The 22,250-nt window shown below is 42.3% G+C and overlaps 1 protein-coding gene across 1 annotated transcript in view; it reads left to right on the forward strand.

Annotated features, from left to right (window-relative positions):
- Positions 1-835: 835 nt before the first annotated feature.
- The window catches only part of mrps5 (mitochondrial ribosomal protein S5), a 37,879-nt gene continuing 16,464 nt past the window's right edge, over positions 836-22,250 (forward strand). The window contains exons 1-6 of the mRNA XM_050071489.1: positions 836-923; positions 1,979-2,131; positions 6,557-6,682; positions 7,179-7,292; positions 9,220-9,339; positions 12,954-12,988. Coding sequence (XP_049927446.1) covers positions 875-923; positions 1,979-2,131; positions 6,557-6,682; positions 7,179-7,292; positions 9,220-9,339; positions 12,954-12,988 — 597 coding nt within the window. The 5' untranslated portion in view covers positions 836-874. The remainder of the gene's footprint in view (positions 924-1,978; positions 2,132-6,556; positions 6,683-7,178; positions 7,293-9,219; positions 9,340-12,953; positions 12,989-22,250) is intronic.

Genomic DNA, 22,250 nt, shown 5'->3' on the forward strand with positions numbered 1-22,250 from the left:
CTCTCTGACAGAAAGGGAATTCTTGCTCAAGGTTAGGAATAAAAATTGTGCTTTGGCTAAATATAAATATCAATTTCTGTCAGAAAGGGTTGTCTGGGAGAAAGCAAAAACCTCCCCCATGTGCTTGTTCAACGGGAAATGGCAACAAGGAAGAGAAAGTTAATGAAGATGGAGGAGGAGGTCAAGAATGAGAAGGATATTTGCTTTGTTGTGTTTTCACAATAGTCTAGTCTATTATATTTTATTCACAAAATCCAAAGAGTCACAATAAAGTTGACATCACTGGTTTTGGGTAATTTAAAAATTTCATTCCTCAAATATTATTTTTATTAAGTAAAGTCAGTTATTTATGATTATATTTTTCTCTACTGTATTAACACCGTCTTTAGTATTATCATTATTATTATTATTATTATTATTATTATTATTATTATTAATTCTAATTCTATGTATGTTAATTATAATTATATGTATATATAATTATTATTATAATTATATGTTGTTGCACTTTTTTATTCTTTTATTTAAAAATATGCTCTAGAATTTAATGATTAATTAATATTTTTTTAGTTATTTATAATTAAAGTTCATTATTTATTTTAGCCTTTGTTGTGATAGTATTATAATAATACACAAAACAATAACTGGTACACAAACTGCAAAAAGTACTACCAAAAAAGACGAAGAAGAAGAAGAAGACATAAAAAATATATTTAAAAAAATAGGCCTACATAATACGCTATGTGAACATTTAAATAATAACAAACGAAAAAGAAAATTTAAAACCTTGGTCTTTCTATAATCTTCCACCATTTTTCAACAGGCATAGTTTAGACGCCTTGTTGTCCCTTGAAGGACCCCTCATAATTCCAACATGGCGGCGTCCATACGGTTGTGCTGTGCCCTCCGCATCACCATCGGAGGTGAATTATTTCTCCTTTCTCTTCCTTCACAGCTTCATTTAAACAGCTCAGTGTGTATATCGGAGTTTATTTACCTTATGTATGTTTATAAGTGACTGTTTGGTTACAGTCAGCTGTGTTTACTGACCCGGGACGAGCCTGTATTTGCTGCAGGGCTGTCACAATGAGGCACCTCTAGAATATAACGTTAATGTCAGAGCAGTCAGAAGGATGTTTTACATGCAGTTAAGAATAAGATTTCAGTCTTTAAAGTAAGTTATACATCAGTGTTGATTAAAGTCGTTGTCATCCTTGAAGATAAAAGGAAATGATCCCCAGATAGTTTAGAAACGGTGCGTGTGTTTCCGTCACCAAAGTTCATTCGAAATTTTGTCGATTTAAAGTCATCCTGCTTGTTAGTAAAAGTAAACGGCGTTGAAAAGGTAATAAAAGACTAGTTATGCTATAGTTGAGTTTGTGCTTTAATTCGGCACACTTCAAGCTACAATAGCACATTGTTTAAGAGAAATATCAACCTTTAACAAGCTTTACTTTTTTCTCTGTCTCCCTCTTCTGTATTGTGTTAATGGGTAGAAAGATGTGGGAGCCAAGGGAGAAACCTGGGAGGCTGCTCATGCTGCTTATCTTTTATTCTTTTAAATGAAAAGTCAAATTCAGCATTGTGTGTGTTATAACAGTCTGATCCTTTCATATATCGTTATATTTTTTAAATTGAAGTACCAGCACATTGGTCAAGCATGATGTTTGCGGTTGTTACAGCACTTATAAGACAACAAATAAGACTAAGACATGAGTAATGTTACAATGATTTAAAAAAATGTTAAGAGCCAAGAAAAATAGTGTGTACAGACGCAAAAACAGAACAAAAGGAAATAAAACAAAGTACAAATCAGGCATTAAAGGGGAAAGCTTTCATATTAATACAGTTGTGATGAGTGTATTGATAGCTGTGTTTTTACTTGGTGTTATGCACATAATGCAGCATGCTCCTTTGGTTGATCTCTCTCTCTCTCTCTCTCTCTCTCTCTCTCTCTCTCTCTCTCTCTGTCTTTCAGGCGCAGCACCGCTCCGTACATTAGGGGGTGTCGCTCAGGTATCCCAGTTGGCGAGCCGAGCCTCAGCTGTCTCTCTCCAAAGAAACCCTGTAGTCCCCCTGCTCCCTGCGACAGCATGGCAGCAAACCAGGCACGGCAGCTTCTTCAACAAGTGTAAGTTTATGACGTTGTAGCTATAACATCATAATTGGTCAGTCATGGCCTAAACCCACTATCCTTTAACCATTTTTATTTTACACAGTCACTTGACACAGAAAAGCAGTTGGCAATTTATCGTTTATTGCAAAAATGGTTTTGTTGTTCCTCTAGTAATTTGGCCCAGTTTAGTTCACAGTGCATGAAAATTAGTTTTGGTTTGACATTGACATGAATGCACTCTTTATGCCGATACAAAAACATATTTTGTATGTTTCTCATATGAAAATGATTACCCCATATCATTCCCCATATTCCACAACTTCCCGTCACAGGTAATGTTGCTCCATCCCCCCTCTGTTTTTTTAAAATTTCTCTTTTGTGTTTCCTGATTGTAATAGTCTCACTTAGCCAGATCTATCTTCACAGCACTGCGTCAGTCTTAGAGAAAGGTCAGCAAGAACACATTATTGTTCTGTTACAGGGGAAAATGCTCAGGCCTGTTTGTATTTCTTTAAACCAATAACCGTCATCTTGGGTGATGCTAACCCCAGGATGCAGTAATGGTGCCCTTGTTAAATAGTCAGTGCGTTTTTGGCTTAGTCCAACTGAAACTGGACTTTTAAATGCATGTAAACAGCTTAGTCCGACTGACATTGGACTATCCGTAGCTCGACTAATTGAAAACCGAACTATTGCTGCATGTATCCACTTAGTCCGACTGGAGCCACACTCTGCGTTCTGCGCATGCACCACTTTTTCTTTCGCGGACTTTCATCCAGAAGATGAAGGAGAGTGCAGTCACTCCCGGAAAAACAAACAAACAAACATCATGGTGACCGGGAAACTACATTCATGCTCCGACAGATAAAGGAGCTAAACATTTTGAAGTTCGTCGGGTCAACCAGAACTAGTTCAATACGCACTATATTAAACAGGACACGGCACCACCTATCGAGGCAGAGTCAGACGTACTTGGTCAGCAATTCCGTTTTCTCTTCTGCATGTATACTCAGACAAAACGAGAAGTCCGACTTGACTGATTAGCCAAACTATGAGCTTAGCTCGACTACTGCATGCATGTGAACGTACTGACTAACTGGATGGAGCTTATTTTGGTGGAACATTTGCACTTGTGGAGAAGAGCACTGTCAATGACATGTCTCCGCAAAAGAAAACTTCACAATAAACGGTAACAGCCGTATGTCGACTGTGTGATTCAACTTTTACGGATTAAAAAACCCTGCAAACATTATTTTATAATTGGTGCCCTCGAGGTGAAGCCTGACTATAGTTCCGAAAATGGATCAACATCAGGCATGAGAGTCCTGCTACATGGCGTGGGGCTTTTCTGAGCTGCGTTCACAAGTTGTTTAATTTGTTGTAGAGCTTTACAACAGTTCATTGAGAGGTCAAAGCAGGCGTGTCTTATTGCACAATCCAGGTCTTCAAGACCTGCCATTTTCAGGATGTGTGGTTGTTAGCTTCGAGGTTGTTGCAGCTCCCTGTAGCAAAGGGGAATTTGAAAATGGTAACCTGCAGACAGCAGAAGGGTGGTGGAGAATGCCGGCCTGAATTGTGTGTGTGCGTGACAAGTTTTGCATACTTTCAACCTGAGGCTGTTGTTCATGGTTTTGGCTAGAAGCTTTAGTTTCACTGAAAGAAAATCTTAACCCTCTGAAACCTGAGCAAATTGGCTTGGTTTTTGGTTCAAAATGACAATGCCCACATGGACGAAGCCAGGTCTGTAATAAAATAGTTTTTCCAGTCTGGTTTGGAAGAACTTTTCCGGCCCGCACAGAGTCCTGACCCCATCAGACAGCTTTATGATCAACTAGACCACGACCGTAAGTCAGACCTTATCACCCGATATCAGTGCCTGACCTCACGAAAGCTCTTGTGGCCGAATGGGAGCCAGGTTCCTAAATCTGGAGCAGAGTCTTCACAGAAGGAGCGGAGGCTGTTACAGCAGCGTATTCATTTCCATTGTTTTGAAATGAAACGTTCAACAGCCACATAAGGACGTGCTGTCAGGGTGTCCACATTCTGCTGGCCGTGTAGGTTTTGTTGGATGATTTTCTCATCAGCAGATGCAGGTGCATGTGAGCAGAGCTTGTTTGGACAACATGTCAGTTTGATGACAGTCTTTTAAATGGGCATTTATGGAGCTGTCATACATTCTGTCTCTCTCTCTCTCCCTTGTTTTCTCAGTCTGTCCCTAACTCCTCTGTTTTCTGTCTTATTCATTTACAGTCACTGCCTCGCTGTTTCTCAGACAATTTGATGCTTTGTGTCTGTCAACATGTCTCACTCACACACAAACACACACAAACACACATTTCAAACACCAACAACCTGTCACTTTTTAATTGACTCTGTATCTGAGCTCATATTTCACCACCAAGAGTCTTTAAATATTTACACTCAGCAGAGTTTTTGTTGTCTCAATTTACTTTTATTGTGCAGTGTGTTTTTTTTTACTGATGTGCGGCGTCTTAATCTGTGGATATACTGCAGGTCCTAAAGTGAGCCTGCTGTACTGTAGATCCACTTTAGGTGCTGGGCCTTTGCAAACACTAAGAGTTTATTGTATTTTAATTACAGTCCCAAGGCTATCCCATATGTCACCTGTTGGACATCTTTATTCCTGGCCTTTACAGCCCCCAGAGTCCATACATCCTCAGACCAGCTGGCTTTAATGGGACACCTAAATTCAGCTGCATTATGCCTCAGGAATCACATTCATAGGAAGTTGGACTGTGGAGTGTTCTGGCTTAAAGAGTGGAGCTAAACTCACTCATGTGAAGGTGTAGCAGCTGAGAAACAGACATCCTGATGACATTAGTCTAGTCGAATTTTTGAGATTTGTAATGGGAATTTAAAAAAAAAAAAAAAAATCCCTCTCTTTACAAGAATGTACAAAATGACAAATTTAGCAAATAAGCAGCTGCCACTCTTGTGTCATAGATCTCATTTAATTTAAGTAATTTAGGGCAACAACTCACGATTATTGTCGTTGTCGCTTAATCTGCTGATTATTTTCTCCTTAAGTCAATGAATTGTTTGTTGAAAAGATAAAAATTGTCAATAACAATATGACAGAGAGCAAGGTGATGCCTTTAAAGGTCTTGTTTTGTCCAACCAGCGATCCAAAACCCAAAAATATTATGTCTGGTATAATGTACGACCAAGGAAAGCAGTGAGTGTTTTCTTGAAAAACAATTTAAACAAAGTCAAAGTTGCAAAATGAAACATAAATGTATAAAATTGATCAACTGATTTATTTATTATTGCAGCTCTGCAGTAATTAGGATTATGTGGCTGTGATTTATTGACGTTAAAATTAAAAAAAATGGCACATTTACTGTAAAACAAATGAACGTCTGTTTTTTTTCATATGTCTAAAACCAGGTTGTTGGCTACCTCATATTATGTGTCAATTCCTCGATTAACCTGTAATTTATTCGTATTCCTTTAGTCTGTAAGGGTCTTCAGATCAAAGGAATCAAAAGGGTTTGTTATAAAAATTAGTCCAAGTTATGAGTATTGTTTTAACAGGATAAAGTGGTGTTGTGTCAGTATGCCAGGTGCCGTAATTATCTCTCTCTCTGATGCTCTGTCTGTCGGAGCTAGAGCAAAATAGTGATTCATAATTGTTATATTATCTCAAGCCTGATTATTAAACAAGTAATATTCATAGTGGTTTAAATTTTTGTCTGTAAAATCTTTGCTTATTATCAGTGTTGTGTGAAAGGCTGTGGTTTCAGTGACTAAAGCAAATAATAGCTCAGGATATTAATTGAAGTTTTACGATATTGTAAAAGGTAAAATCATGATACAGATAAACATTTCTGCTTTACTAAGTCTGGTTATGAATCCTGGACTGTGTGAAAAATAATGGACGAAGTTATCATGGCGCTATCTTGGATTTTTGGAGCAAGAAGAACATTTGAACGAGAGGGTGAAGCTGTGGAGGAGCGAGGGGTGGATCTGAATGAGAGCCCGAGGACGATATCCCCAGATAACCTGTCGCTCAGAGCGGCCACACCCTTAATCATGTATTATTTAATGAAAAGAAAGTGAGTGAGTAATGTAAAAATCCACCCTACATATAGTTGTCATGAACGGGGAAATTAGGTATAGAGACCAAAACCGTTTTGGCTGTAAACATATCTGTTTCTGCTGTAAAGTTGAGCTGTTTAACATGGGGGACACACTCTTGGAGCCAGCCTCAAGTGGCCATTAGAGGAACTGCAGTCATCGGCACGTCTGCGTTAGACTAATTTTTTAGCCCCTGATGTTGCCGATTGTTGTGAATGTGCAGTTTGACTTTATAAATCATTCTTCTCTGTAGTTTTTCAGTTCTTTGATGCCCTTTGTTTGAGCTGAGAGCTAAGCTACAGCACTGCTTGCTGATGAAGTAATTGTATTGTGTGTTTACAGTGACGGCTGAGCAGTTGTGGAAAGGCGTGATGGCGGAGTCAGGTGCAGGAGCCAGGAAGGGCCGAGGGAAGAGAACCAAACGTAAAGTGAAGCGAGACCTGAACAAAGGACAGATCATTGGAGAAGGTGAGACATTCATTTGTGGTGCATTTGTTTCTGTCTTTTCTGTTAAGTTGTGTGCTGCAGCACTGATGGACATGACACACTAGAATATTCATTAGTTAAAGTTAATAATTACACCGCTCTACTAGGGAGAGGAATTACCCTTCATTCACTCTGTCTGTCCTCTTTCTCCTGTTTTCACTTTTCTTTAAAGAGGCACTATCAGTCTTCATTCAGTCTGTGTCACAGTCGTGTCAGCCCGTCTCTCCTCTCCTCTGCTTTCACTTTAACTAAATATCTGCAGTTTATCTTTAAAGATCCCCACTCATCTGTCTTTTAAAGTGGAAAGCTTATAAGAAATGCCTTAAATGTATTTGTTAGATGTTTGCAAACCAAATATGGCGCTCAGTTCAAATTAATGCTGTGATGCTCTTTCAGTTCTACACATACAAGCAGACAGATGTGATATATATTTTTCTTTTCCTCTCTCTCTTTCTCTGTCCATGTCTTCATCCCACAGGTCGTGGTGGTTTTCTGTGGCCTGGTCTAAACGCTCCGGTGGCGAAGGACGGGAATTTGCTGGGTGTGAGTCGAAGAGGCGAGAGCGAGCAGCAGGAGGTGCAAGCTGAACTAGGTACAGAGACAGAATGCACTGAAGACATAACAGCACACTTCTGAACATACATGATAAATGCCAATATCAGTGCACTTACTGCTACAGAAACACAACAGACCTGTTTGAATTTAGAAACACGTTCGCTCATTAGAAACTGTGTTGAGTTTATATCACTGATGCCATGAATTGTACATTTTCTGATGGTGAAACATGAAGAGACTGTTGATTTTTTCAGAGCTACAGAACAAAAGTCTGAGTTTCTAGTAATGGTAGATGTTTAAAAGACTGACAGCACAATGGAAAAATGACCTGCAACGTTATTGTTCTCTTTAGCAAAGCAAAAAAGCGATTATTTTACTGTAAAACAGTCTTTTCAAGAGCTACACTGAGGCAACGATATGTGAAATTAGGTCTTTAAGGAGCCCCGTGGAGTTTTCTTGTAAACAGAAGTTATGCTTTGATTCAGTGTCACTCATCAAAACTCAGTGTGTTTTTGTTAGGGATACAAAAAATGTGCTGTGTGTATTTTCCTACTCATAAAATGTTTGTAAAGTTGATCCTCAGTTATTTAAATCTAGCATTGTTTATATATCTATTTACAGGACTTGATGCTAGAATGGATGGTCCTGAGAGATGGGAGGGACGCATTATTATAGATCCTACTGTGTGGACTAGAGATGATGTTCGTAAAATCATAGCATGCATGAATTCCCATAAAAAGTCCACAGCTCCACATCCAGGGGTATGTGGACACTGAAGGAAAGCCGACAAAGGGCCCTCGGCCGTGGGCATCAACCCCACCGACTCCCTGCTCTCCCTCTGGTTCTCTTGCGGAGGAGCAGAGTACAGCCTGTGTCAGCAGGGCTTTCCCGAGGCTGTTTTGGGGCTGTGGGATAGAGCCAGGCAGGTGAGAGTCAAACCAGGGCCCAAGGAACATGCTGGAGAACCAGAGGGAAGGTGGGAGGTCTGCCGGGTCCATGCCCAAGGCTCACACCCCTGGATGTGGAGCATCCAACAGGCTCTTCTTACCTGTTGCCTCTTGGGATGGCTGTGGCTCAGAGGTAGAGCAGGTAGTCCACTAATTGGAAGATTGGAGCTTCGATCCCTGGCTCCTCCAGTCCACATGTGGAAGTATCCTTGGGCAAGATATTGAACCCCAAATTGCTCCCTATGGCTGTTCCATCTGTGTGTGAGAGTGTGTGAATGGTTACTGAGTAGCAGGCAGCACCATGTATGGTAGCCTCGGCCACCAGTGTGTGAATGGATGAATGTGACGTAGTGTAAAAAGCGCTTTGAGTGGTCGGATGACTATAAAGGCGCTATACAAGTGCACTTTATTTTTCCATAACTCTCCTGCCCCGGTAAAGCCTCCAGATTTTTTACCAACTAAACATATATGAGTCATATAAGAGTTTATAAACCATAAAGTTTTGTGTTAACTACCCACATGGAAAACTGATGACACAACGACCAATCACAGCACAGCAAAACTGAGCGTCCCTCTCCCACCCCTCCCAAATATCCATTCCAGCATCATTTACCAGCTTGCGGCCTTCTACTTTCCCTTTACTGGCACATTGCAGCATATCTCTGCTGTAACCGCCACCTGTTGATCAGTGGCAAAGTGTGAAACATTGGTGTCACTCACGTGCACACGCATGTGTGTCCTCAAGATAAACAAAACAGCTCCATAACTCTTGGAGAGGTGGGAAACTCCGCGGGGAACCTTTAATTTTGAGAACCAGAAGCACCGACAGCACCATCGGTGTGAGACAGACGCTGCCAAATTGTCTCCACTGTGATCTCATTTGTTAAAAGTAATTACACAGTTGACTTGACAATGACAGATCGCACCTTTGATGTTTATCATGTGGTGCTCTTTGAAATGGCCCCCGTGTGCTCTCATGGCGTCAGTGCTAAACATGTTGGTTGTGTCTTTGTGCAGTGCGTCAGAGGGATGAGTGGGATAGGAAGAGGAAGATGAAGGTGAAGAGGGAAAGAGGATGGACGGGAAACTCCTGGGGGGGCCTCAGCCTGGGCCCCCCTGACCCTGGACCCAACGGAGGTAAAGTAACACTCACACGGTGTAGAAACACAAGTATTGTGTGTGTGTGTGTGTATATGTGTGTGTCTTTGCAACACTTCAGTTAGATTTATGTGTCTCAGTCCAGTCGTAGATGACTGTAGTGAGTGTGAGAGAGAGAGAGGCAGTGACAGGCCAGTACGGTGGCTCATTAGGACTGATGAAGATGAGAATGTCACCAAAGTGTCAAGTGGGACAATTTCCTAATTTAGAAAGACATCTCTCTCTTGCTGCATGGAAGTCTCTTTCTTTTCACTGTCACACTTTCTCTCTTTCTCCCCCAGAACTCTCCTTCTCTCTCTTTTCTACTATCTCGATTTTTTTTTAATTCCCCCTCCTCGACTCTCTGCCCCCTTTTTCTCCTCTTTGTCCGTCCCTTTCTATCTCTTTTGTCATTGTGTCTGTTCCCTTTCAGTGTTACCCTGAGTCTTTCTCTCCTTCTGCCCCTCAACCTATTTTTTCTCTCCTCCATCACATCCTCTATTTATCCCTGTCCTCCCACACACTTGTGCCTTTTTCTCTTCTCAGTTCTTGGACAGGAAACCTAATTGACCGTACTGTTTCTCTGCCATATTTAAGATGTCATATTTTAGAATCCAATTATTGGATGGGTTGCATTTTATAGACATCTGACTTTTGATCTAGTGTCACCATAAATTAAAATGGCCTTTTATCCAATACGTTGGATACAAACTTATCTTATAAACTTATTAGCTAATTAGCTAACATTAGAATGCTAACACGTTAAAACAACAGGTTGAACTTGGTAAACACTAGACCTGCTGAACATGGACATGCCAGTGTGTAGCCTTACAGAGCTGTTAGCATGACTCTAGACTCTTGGTCGTCTTTTTTAACTTCACTGCAGAACAATAAGTCATGTGAGTTTGGCTAATGAGTTTGCAGATACATACATGGTTGGCATTCACTTCAATCTTTATTTTCTTTTTAAATACTGTATTTTATGGGTGGGATTCACGATAGGACCCACGATACGATATTATCACAAACTTAGGTCGTGATATGATATTATTTGCGGTACAATATATTGTGATATATCACCTTTTTTTCCCAACTGCAAATAATTTCCCCAGGAGGAAAACTTTGTCAACATCAGTTTTACTTTGTAAGATAAAGTTTTCACTCTGTTCATCTGACTTTAATCATTTTTATTTCAGCAAAACCTGATGCAAAGTAGACAGGCTGACCAACACTGTCATAAAACCTGTCAGAAATGCTGCAGACACCTGACAAACTGAACTGCTGGCAGATTTAACAGCCTCTCTGAGGCCAGATTAAACACATGAGTGAAACACTTCACATGCTAGTGTCCCACTAACTGAATGGCAAGCGTTGTCTGTTACAACGGCAATCCCCCATTCTTGTGCTGCATTTTACAGGAGGTCTGCAATCTTTGCTCCGGTGTGACTTTCGTATACTGCTCTAGTTTGGAGAAGAGAAGTGAAGCTCTCTCAGTTAGTTAAGTTAAAAAAAAAGTCTCAAAATGTCGAGAAAGGAAATGCTTTTACACCTATATTAGTATTTAAACAGAAAATCACAACTGTACGCCTTCTAAGTTCACATTTTTCTCTTTTGCCAATTTAAGATTAGCTTGATTACCTTGTTATCTCATCGTAAAATTCACTTCATTCAGACTTGACAGAAACAAAACTCACCAAAAACATCTTGGTTTGTCTTTCTACTGTTTCAACAATCAAAATAAATACCTTAATTCACCAAATAAGATGCGAGAATATGCTGGTTCAGCACCTAGTCTCTCTCTGCAGTCCCTTAAAGAGGACCTATTATGCTCATTTTCGGGCCTTTGTATTTGACTTCTATAGAGCAGCTACACACGATTACCTGCGCACAAAGCTTTGTAGATCTTCAGGACGCTGTGCCTCTCGCTGCACTGCTTTCCTTGTATTTCCTGCATCCCGCGAAAACGGTCTGTGTAATTTACTTCACCCCCCGGCCCTCGCCTCCCGCCGAGCCCACTCCGCTGTGATTGGTCACACTCCCGAGGACTTCCGAAGGGCTGGGCATGTCCATATAAGTAAGTCTGGCACGCGTTAACGTCACACGGACTACACTGTTTAAAAAAAGACTGTAAAACACAGCGTGCAGAGCCATCCAAAACAGCTTGCAGCCTCACTTCCAAATGCACGAACCTCATTATTTGACATGTTGGCATCGTTTAACGCGAGTATGCAACATTGTAACAACATTTATAGGTCAGAAAAGAGGAAAAGCATAATAGTTCTCCTTTAACGTTATCCCCACCACCCACAGTCGCCATCTTCCTCAGCTCAGCTTCCTCTTCCACCAGTAGACTGACCTCTAGTGGCGCATGATGTACACTACAATACATTGCTTTAATACTGCTTCTCCGTATCAGTTAAATAAGAAGAGCAGCATCTGTATTTTTGACAGTATTGAAAGTCATACCTTCAGGATTTCAAAATACTGTGGTACACCGTAATCCTGTGACACCACCTCAGTCAACCTGTGAGTTCGTCTGAGTGTGATTTAGTAAGAACAAACAGTCAACCTTTTTCACTGTGACTCATGATGGCAGGAAAATCCATATAGCCCTCGGCTGTTATGTGGTAGAAAAAAAATATAGTATTGAAAAGAAGCGTATCGACACTGCAGAGATCCATCCCCATCTTTTCAGCCCTGCCTCCTCTAACAGGAGGGCTTATATCAGAGACTTTGAAGGTTGAATGTTAAACAGTATTGTAAAGTCTCTGCAGCCCATAAAGGTGTGTCTCCTGCCTAATCAACTCTTCATTACAAACCCTGAGGAACACCTGGTTAATTCCACCTGATTCACCGACAGAGCCGTCAGCCTCCTGTTCCCAGCCTTATTACTCGTTTAAATCTTGGTCATTGCTGTCGGAATTGAGTTAAGCCCATTTACGGCAAACTGCTGACAGTGGAGGGATGAGGCTCTGTAGTCACAAAGCACATTTTCTTGCTCCATCTTTGTGAATTGAGTCTCTTATTCGCTTATCGTTTCCTTTGCATCCTCTTCAGCTTTCACCTTCTCTCATTTCCTCTTGATATTTCCTCTATTGTCAGTGTGCTAACAAGCTCTCACACCATGAAACACACTCGCTTTCTCTTGTTTCAACCACGAACAAACACTTTCTTTTACGCGCACACTGTCTGTCGCTCTCACTCACACAGAGGTACACACAGGGACTAGTGAATGTGATGTGCAGAGAGCTGTAACTAGGTTGCCTGCCTCTGATCAGGTTTGGTTTCTTACAGATGGTGGGCTAATGTCCCAGCTGAGGTGTGTGTTTCTGTGTGTGTGTTTTCTCCTTGGAGCCTTTGAGTCAGCTCTCCTTTGTTTGTTGTTAATTGGTTAGAAGTGAACAGGCTGCTGTTGGGAGAGTAACATCCTTCAGAGGTCACTGACAATGAGAAGTGTCAACTTGTCGCAGCGCTGCAAGGGCTTCTGGGTATTTGTTACGCCAGCAGGAGCCTGGTTTAATCTGTTTAGAGTGTCTGTGTGCCTGTGCCAAAATGTGTTTGTGTGTAAAAGCTTTTTTATAGAAACTCCTCTTTTCTTTTCCCTCTCTCCACAGAAACCTATCAGGACTTTGATTCTCGTGTCATTGAGGTGAGTGTCTTACCAGTCAATGTTGGGCTTTCCCTCAAATTCATTTATTTGTGGTGATCTGCCACAATATCAGCATTTACCGCCACATATAGATTTTCTATTTTTGGAGCTGTGTCTCTGTCTCTTCTCTGTCGTGGCAGAGTGTATTCTGGGCACAGACAGAGCAGCAGAGAGCCAAACACAGTGAAAGTGAAACGTATCTGTTCGTTAATTCATGCAGAACTAGAGCGCGCTATTTCTTGAAACAACAGCTTCTCGTTTTAGTGTTGACCAGTGTTCTCCCAGCCTACTTTAGATGAAGCTGGCTGCCTTCACATGGAAACCGCATACCTGTGGTCCAGCATTAGGTCAAACCATAGACTGTATAAGAAATAATGTATGTAGTTACTGTGACGTCACCTAGTGATTTGTGGACCTCTATTTTCAAACATTGAGTTCAGTGTTTCAGCTGTCACCATTTTGCTTTTTCCCGGACGAGCCCCCGATTCGGCATGACCCAGCTCAAAGGCCATGACAAAAATGGGAGACACACACGATATCAACTAAAAAGTTATTATTAACAGAAGATAATCTGTGTGTCAGTGTGTTGGCAGGTGAATGGATGAGTGAGTGATGTGTGCAAGGTGTTGTATGTTGAAGAATACAAACTGATAACCAGGCCACAAAAACGTGGTGTGGGATGAGGGGAAGAGAGCGAACTGATTGCACAGCCAGGCTTAAGTAAGCTGCCACTGCGAGACTGGCCAGGTGCTCCCAGTTGCCACGCACTCAGCTCTGCCCATCAGGACTTGCAAGACACAGTAGGCAGACAGACAGGGGAAAACACACACAAAGCAGGCTTTGCTGAAGCAGGAGGGGTGGGGGGTGGATCTCACTCATAGACTGTAGCGAAGCCTGTCACTGCCCTTAATTATGCTTTAAGCCTCAGTAATATGTAAACAGATGAGTTATAAAAAAATCTTTACTTGTGTAGTTGACATGAATTCTACACAAGTAAAACATTTTTACCAGGCTGTAAACATGTTTATGTCAGCTGTGAAGTTGGACAGTTTAACATGGGGGTCTACGGGGATTGACTCGCTCCTGTAGCCAGCCTCATGTGGCCATTATAGGAACTGCAGTTTTTAGCACTTAATATGTCTTGGCCTCATTTTTCAGCCCCAAGGTTGCCGCTTGAGTCTAACCTGTATAATGGCAGTAACAGATTTTCTTCTGGTTTCTTGATTTCCACCCAGTGACTCAAACTTAAGACACTGCTGCTGAAGAAAAAAATTAAAACTCATAAATAGTTCCTCCTGTGCTGCGTTCATAAACCCACAAAACAAGGGACACTTACAAAAAGAAAACCAAACAAATAAAAAGTTTGCCAATCTGGCGCACCCAACCTCCAGTAATGTTAATTCAATTTTAGTTGAGAGAAGTAATTTTATGACGGTTTGAATAAAATCTTTTCACTTTATTGTGACAGAAAACAAATCATTTTTAGACCTGCAATCACCGACTTGTTGAAGCAGCAGAAACAAGTTGTGAACACAACACTGACACATCATCACCAGCAGCTACACAATAATCTGGGAGGGAGTGGATGGATGACTGGTTCTTGTCAGATAACCTCTTTGCAGACCAGCACCGGCTCTCGGCCTGGTCATCGGGAATCACTGCTCTAAATAGATGAGACTGTACAGAATAATGATGCAGAAAGCCTCAGAGGGGAGAAACTGTTTTCAGGAAACTCAAAATGGTGGAAAATCCAGTATGGCGTGTGCACATGGGTGGTCTTGGAGGCACATTTGCTGAGCAAGCATCGCTGCAGTTGAGCACTAAACTTCATGTCATTTTGCGGCTGCTGTGTGGGGAGATAAGATGGTTAATGAAATGTTCGGTTTAGTGCTTCCTGAGGTCAAATAATGTAATTTCTGAAAAGTCACATTTGCATCTGTTTTATATGAAGCAGATAAAAATCATCTTTAAAGCAGTGGAGTTCACTCAAGAGGTAGACGGCTTTTTAAACAGGAATATACGGCACCTAATTGCTCTTCACAAAATATTTCCACAGCACGCAGCTCCTCCAGACCTCATTAGACCCAGAGAGAAATCTGCATGTTTAATAAGTTATACACTTATGGAGGCTTCATTTTGGGAAAAATCTCATTTTGAATGCAGAGGACTTATTAGATTTCACTAAAATACAGAGGAGCTGTGCTGAAAACATGTTATCACGTAGCTTAACAAAAATTAAATCTGCAAACTAAAACACTGCGGCCGAGTAATGAACCAGATCCGGTCTTGAGCCCACATCCGAAACACACTCGAGCCCTCGTGCCACTGAAACAGATTAAATCCTGAGCTGCTGTGAGATAAGATCAGCTGTATGGACAGACCCAGTTCATTTAGATTCTCCCTCCGTCCTGCTGTATTTTACCTTAATTCAATTAGCACTAATGGACTGCCCGTACTAAACTAATGGGGGTAATGCCACAAGGTCACACACACACACACACACACACACACTCATGCTCACACACAAAGCAGCTCTATGTCCCCCCCCCCCCCCCCACACACACACACACACACACACACACACAGGGTTACACTCGCACAAATTCAAATGTATTCTTTTCCTTCCCTTGGTTTTGTTTCTATTTATCGTGTGTTTGTTTGTCAGCGACAAATTCTGATTGTGCTTGTTTTCACATCTTATCTTTTTATTTGCATCTGTTTTACTTCATGCACACAGTAGCAGATTGTGCGTGTGTTTGTGTGGTTGTGTGTGTGTCACATTGATAGTCTTCCCCAGCCCTCCTGCCTGCCTGCATAAATAAGAGTGGTGTCACAGACATTAGGCTTCCCCCTTGAAACTGACTGAAGCTTTAATGGTGCCATCTCCCTCTATAAATGTACCCTCTGTGTGTGTGTGTGTGGGTGTGTGGGTGGGTGGGTGTGCGTGGGTGTGTGTGTGTGTGCGTGGGTGGGTGGGTGTGCGTGGGTGTGTGTCTGGTTGTGTGTGCGCCACTATAAATTCCAGCCTAATGAAATGAAAAGGGCTTACTGGAATAAAAGGCTTGTCTCCCAAGGACGATGACGGCGGCATGCCATTAGTGAACACATCCAACAAGGGGGGGGGGGTGGACGAGAAAGTGAGCGAGGTGGAGGAAAAGTTGTGAGAGTGAGTTAAGAAGTCAGAAGGTGAGACAGAGAAGCAGCAGAGCAGGACTGATTGATTTGTGTCATTAACAATAACAGTGAGTCATTAACTGTGAGGAAGATTAATCAGTCATTAAACCTGCTCTAATACATAATCCAGATTTAATGGTATTCATTAATTCATGTAAACAAAAATTTAAACATTCTCAGAACGTATGGAGTCCTGTATACTGCTCAGAAAGGTGATACAGTATTTTTAATGTACCTCGCTTTGAGTCGGTTTCCCACAAACATGTTGAGGTCCAATAACCAGCCTTACAATACACGCTCTGAAATTAATCATATTCACTGTATCAACAAATGTTTACCTCTAAAATTTGGGGTACCCAAAAAGATTATTACATATTCTGTGAAATATTTCCGGTGTAGGACTGTGTGTGTCCGTTAGGTGTGATAATTGTGGAGAGAATTATATTTTCATCGCAAGAACTTATGTAGAAATTAAAGCTTTGATTCTCTGCCTGAATTTAATTGGGGCCAGGGTGAGCTGTAATGTCTCAAAATTCCCTGAGGCTTGAAGTAGGCCTGTCAGCTCGGCGCCGTAGGGGATTGTGTTTCCATGAAAACCGGGCTACCCCTAAGGTGTGTCCTTTTCTGATGACGCACTGGCTGTGGGTCATCCATCCATTTTCATCTGCTTATCCGGGGCCGGGTCGCGGGGGCAGCAGGCTGAGCAAAGCACCCCAGACGTCCCTCTCCCCAGCAACACTTTCCAGCTCCTCCTGGGGGACCCCAAGGCGTTCCCAGGCCAGACGAGATATGTAATCCCTCCAGCGTGTTCTGGGTCTGCCCCGGGGCCTCCTACCAGTGGGACATGCCCGGAACACCTTTTGGGAGGCGCCCAGATGCCCGAACCACCTCAACTGACCCCTTTCGACGTGAAGGAGCAGCGGCTCTACTCCGAGCTCCCTCCGGATGTCTGAGCTCCTTACCCTGTCTCTAAGGCTGAGCCCAGACACCCCACGGAAGAAACTCATTCCCACCGCTTGTATCCGCGATCTCATTCTTTTGGTCACTACCCAGAGTTCATGACCATAGATGAGGGTTGGGACGTAGATGGACGGGATCTGGATGGGTTGGCAGACTGGCCGTGGGTCTTGTGACGTGTAAAAGGAGCGCCTTCTGCAGCACTGTTTACTATTGTATTGTGCGACGGCTGCCAGTAGCATCATCATGACGGATTCTCAAGCTGTTTTTGCATGGAATCTACCGCTTGTTGCTCGGTTGGCAGTGTTTGTCTCTGCTTCCCCAGTGATGGGAAAGATGTGCGTAACATGCAGTGGAGAGCGGTGATCATCATCTGCGTGCCACATCGCCGTGGACTGCCATGTGCACTCGAAAACAGAGACACACCTGCCAGAATTGTAGTACACAGGACGTAGGGAGCTGATGACAGACTCTTGAAATATAAGTAAGAGAAGGAGGAGAAGTGGTTTAAGGAATTTTGTTTTTTTTAAAGTGAAAATTTGAGTTTTTAATCAGGCTCAGGCCCAAAACTGTTGCCTTGGTTCGGGCTCAGGTTGGACAGTAACTATGCAGGTTCATATAGGGTCACCCCTGATCAGAGCTGTAATGTAAATCCAAATAACTTTGATCAAAATATTCAGTTCAACTCAATTCAGTTTTATTTATACAGCCTGGTATGGTGGCAGATAATCTTTATGTATTGTGGGGAATATAAAGTGTGATGCTGCTCTTGTGTCGACAATAAATCCAGCTTTGCACTGGCCAGAAATATTAACATGTCTGACACAGTAGCTTTGTAGCGGTCACAGGTTTAGGTAGAGGTGTGTGAGGACATGCAAGAGCAGAATACAGATAAACATTGAATGAAAAACACCATAATGTATGATTTAATCCAATTCAATAACATTACACACCACAGCCTCCATAATTCCATCAGGTCGACTCTCTGGCACAGCCCCAGTAAGAATTACAATCAGCTGGACCTCGGAGAGATGAGGAAGAGAGCGAGGGACGACAGAGAGCAGAGGTAACAGTAAAGAAAAGGAGGGCAGGGTTACAGCGACACAGAGAGAAGTGATGTTCATGGCCTCTCTCCAGGTGCAGCAGCCACTTGGACAGGACTCAGTGATTTCATTAACAGAGATGGACTGTTGTCAGTGTCAGAACAGGGCTTTTTGTCTCTTTCTTTTTATCCTCTCTCTCGTTCTCTGAAGTCAACAACCTTGAAAGTTTCGCAGGAAAGTAAACAGACAGGCGGCTGGATCGGAGCAACTTTGCAGGAACTTTCAATTGGATTAGATGTTGTGTGTTTTAACAGCTAAGCAGAGATCGCAGAGGCACGTACAAAAATTAATATCTAAAGTGAAATTCACATAAAGAGCATTAATGCAGTGCGATTATTAATCTGTTAAAAGCATTAAGTAGTTGAGTCGGGCTGTTTAAAGTTTCAGCCTCTCTCATCTGTCTATGTAGTTTGAAGAAACTGAAGAAGTCCTTGATTCCAAAGCAAGACAACTTTAGGTCTGAAGCTCCCCCAGATAATTTGCATTAAGGCGCACTTTATAAAAGGTAATTGAGGAACACTATATTGATGTACTTAGATTTCAGCCACGACTTGAAATGATGTAATAAAATAAAAAATATATATTTTATATATATTTATAACACATCGGAGTTTACGATGATGTTTTTCATTAAACAATATTGAGTTGTTAAATTTACAAGAAGAGCTCATTCACCACGAAGCCTGTATATCCTCTTAAATTGACTCTAAACTGCCAACAAACAGTTCTTTCAATTACATATGAGAAATCAAATCTGTTTTTGTCTGCGAGTTCTCTTGTAAGATACTCATTTACACTTTAGACTAGTTTTACATCAGTTAAATTTATTTTTGTCTGTGTTGTTTTCTCTTGTTTACTCACACACATCTCTAAGTCATTTGCCTGATTGATACACGGGATCCTGAGCCGTCGTGATTGTTTCTCTGCTCAGTGGTCATAATAAGCTTCTTTTACACAACAGTTTGTGAGATCATTTGAATCAACACACGTTGGCTCAGAAATGTATTTTCAGTCTTTTGCTTTTCTTCTTAATCAGATACAGCTCTAGCTGTCAACACATCACAGGTGCTTAAACACAGTTACGTAGAATTTACAAGAGTTTCTTCGAGACCAAGGTGGCAAAGGCCTGTGGTAGGGGGCATCTTGACAGCTGTACTTTTAGATACCCCCCCCCCTATTAAATATGAAAGGAGGCCCCCACATGAGCTTTACACTGCTGACTTGTATAATCAGAACAGACATGTCCTGTGATTTTCAGCCTTCTATGATTATATTTACCCTTTACAGCAGACACATCCTGACAGCTGAGAATATTACTGTCAGGTATTGTCCCCCCTCTATTAAATATGAAAGGAGGCTGAAAATCACAGGACAACCGTAGGAGAGACACAGCCTGAGGGGAAACAGGGATTTGACACAACACCGTAGGGAGAAGCAGGTCCGTGGAGCTGTGCGCTGGACGAAAAAACAAGCGTGTCGCACTGAATGTGCGCCGCTACAGCATCGCTTTGGGTTGTGAGCGTGCATGACGAGCGTCTACATTGAAAGTAATGGGTTTGTGCGCACAAAAGACGCTACATCTGAACGCCCCCCCATGCACACACACACGCTTAAACCAAGGTGGCAGCCAGAATCACCCAAGCGGCCTGCGTTTGTCTTAGATAGGCAGGGAAAACCCTGTTTATGAAGGGAAAAGGAGCAGAGGAATATTGAGCCTGTTTGTGCCTGGTGTTAATGTGTGTTTTGGTGATCTGAACACAAGTGGCAGCTAAACATATCAGCTGCGTCTCTGATGCATCTCCAGTTGACCTCCAGCTGCTTACAGCACTTGACAGCGCTGGAAGGTCAAATTGTGCTGCGTACAGCTATTACGTCGATAGGTGTTTGCTAGCCACGTTTGCGTTTGTGTGAGTGTCCCTGGAGATATAGCTGCTAGGAGAATTCAATGCATCAATAAAGCAAAACGATAACAGTCAAGTAGCACTTAGTCCAACTCAAGTCCAAACTTAGGGCACTGTCACCAAAACTGCATTGATGACATAGTCCTTGTCTGGGATGCATGGCGACACATTAGCTTGTGCAGTACTAAAGCTATCTGGTCAAATGCGTCCTAGACCACCTCAGTAAATGGTTTAAATGATCAGCTCACAATGTGTCTTGATGGTTGTTTAAATAGTGAATGGACTGCACTTGTAAACGCTTTTCTAATCTTTCGACAGCTCAAAGCGCTTTAACACTACATGTAACATTCACCCATTCACACACATATTCACACACTGTTTGCAGAGGCTGCCACACAAGCTGACACCTGCTACTCGATAACCATTCACTTACACTCACGCATCAATGGAACAGCCATCGGTAGCAATTTGGGGTTCAGTATCTTGCCCAAGGATACTTTTATATACAGACTGGAGGAGCCGGGGATCAAACCGCTGGTTTTCCAATTATCGGACGATTGGATTACCCAAGACACATGTTAATACCAGGTTTAAAACAGGCTCGTCACACACCAAATGCTATATATTTAATGAGGGGGACAATGATGTAGTCCAGGGGTGTCAAACTCATTTTAGTTCATGGGCCACACACAGCCCAATTTGATCTTAGATGGGCCGCATCAATAAAACCATCACAATATTTTCCCTTTTTTTGTGTAAAGAACTACAAATACACTCTATATATGTTCATTCTTTTATAAAACAGATGAACAGCCTGAGATGTCTGAAGAAAAATAAGTACAATTTCAGCAGTGTCTCAGTTTTTCTTCATTCAGTCAGTTTAACTTCTCACTTGTCATTACATGCACATTTATCCAAACATTTCCTGATACAGATTCTTTTGAACTGACAATATTTTGCGCAGTGTTCAACATCTTTAAACATGGTCACAGTGAGTATTCGTTCATATATCAGAGAACGGTATTCAGATCAGGGTGGGAAAGTATCTGAAACAGAATTTTACATGAAGTAGGCAATGCATCGTTTAACTTGCTCCTGAAACCTGGCACCTCTTACGCTGGAATTCCACTGGATGCGTGTCCGTTGCGGAACGGCAGCGCAGGTTATCCGCTGCGTGCTCCGCTGTCCGTCAATACTCACCGGCTGCGTTTGCTGTGCGGAGCAGTGCAGCTCCGCCAGACAGCGGGAGTCACGAGGACCCACGAGATCTCGCGAATTCACGCATAATCGCAACAGCGGGAGTCACGAGGACCCACGAGATCTCGCGAATTCACGCATAATCGCACGATATAACAAGGTGTAGTTTCTATAAACAGAACCACAAAACCAGAGGAGTAGTAGGAAGACATCTCGGTGCACCTTCATGATTAACATCTCCTCATCCATGGTGTCAACGGGGTGAAATGACGTCTGAAAACCTCTGACCTGTTGACTTCAGGCCTGCCTCCGCCCATTATGTAGTTTTCAAGGTGTAGTGCAGGGAAATATGATCCGCCGTGAACACTGTGTATTTTATTTTGAAAATTAACCGAATGTTTTATTTTGTTTCTGTGCATGACTTCCTGCCCCGCACGATCTGCTCCGTGCTGAATTGCTGCGTTGTGCTCCGGCGTCCAGCAAAAATAGAAGTCCTGCGTATCTGTTGCGGAGGGCTCCGGAGTGCCGCAGCTGTGACAGAGCCAGAAGGCAGCACAGCCGCGGCCAGTGGAAGCACACACATTGACTAGAATTGAAACGTATCAGCTCCGCTGCCGTTCCGGAGCGCAGACGCAACCAACACGCATCTGGTGGAATTTGGGGGTTAGTCTGGTCATATAGTGGGCTGGATTGGACCCTTTGGCGGGCTGGTTCTGGCCCACCAGCCGTATGTTTGACACCCCTGATGTAGTCACTTATATACCAACAATATTGATTATTAGACAAAAGAATTTGGCTTTGATAGTGATCATTTCCCCACCGTGTTTTCACTTCACAGGGACAGGCTTTTCTTAATAGAGGCTGCTTTAAGTTTAAGTTAGTTTTAAGTTGTAGTTGCATCACAGCCAGAATGCATTTTACTACACAAGC

Source organism: Epinephelus moara, chromosome 19 (assembly GCF_006386435.1).
Source record: "Epinephelus moara isolate mb chromosome 19, YSFRI_EMoa_1.0, whole genome shotgun sequence".
In the NCBI taxonomy this organism is placed as follows: Eukaryota; Metazoa; Chordata; class Actinopteri; order Perciformes; family Serranidae; genus Epinephelus; species Epinephelus moara.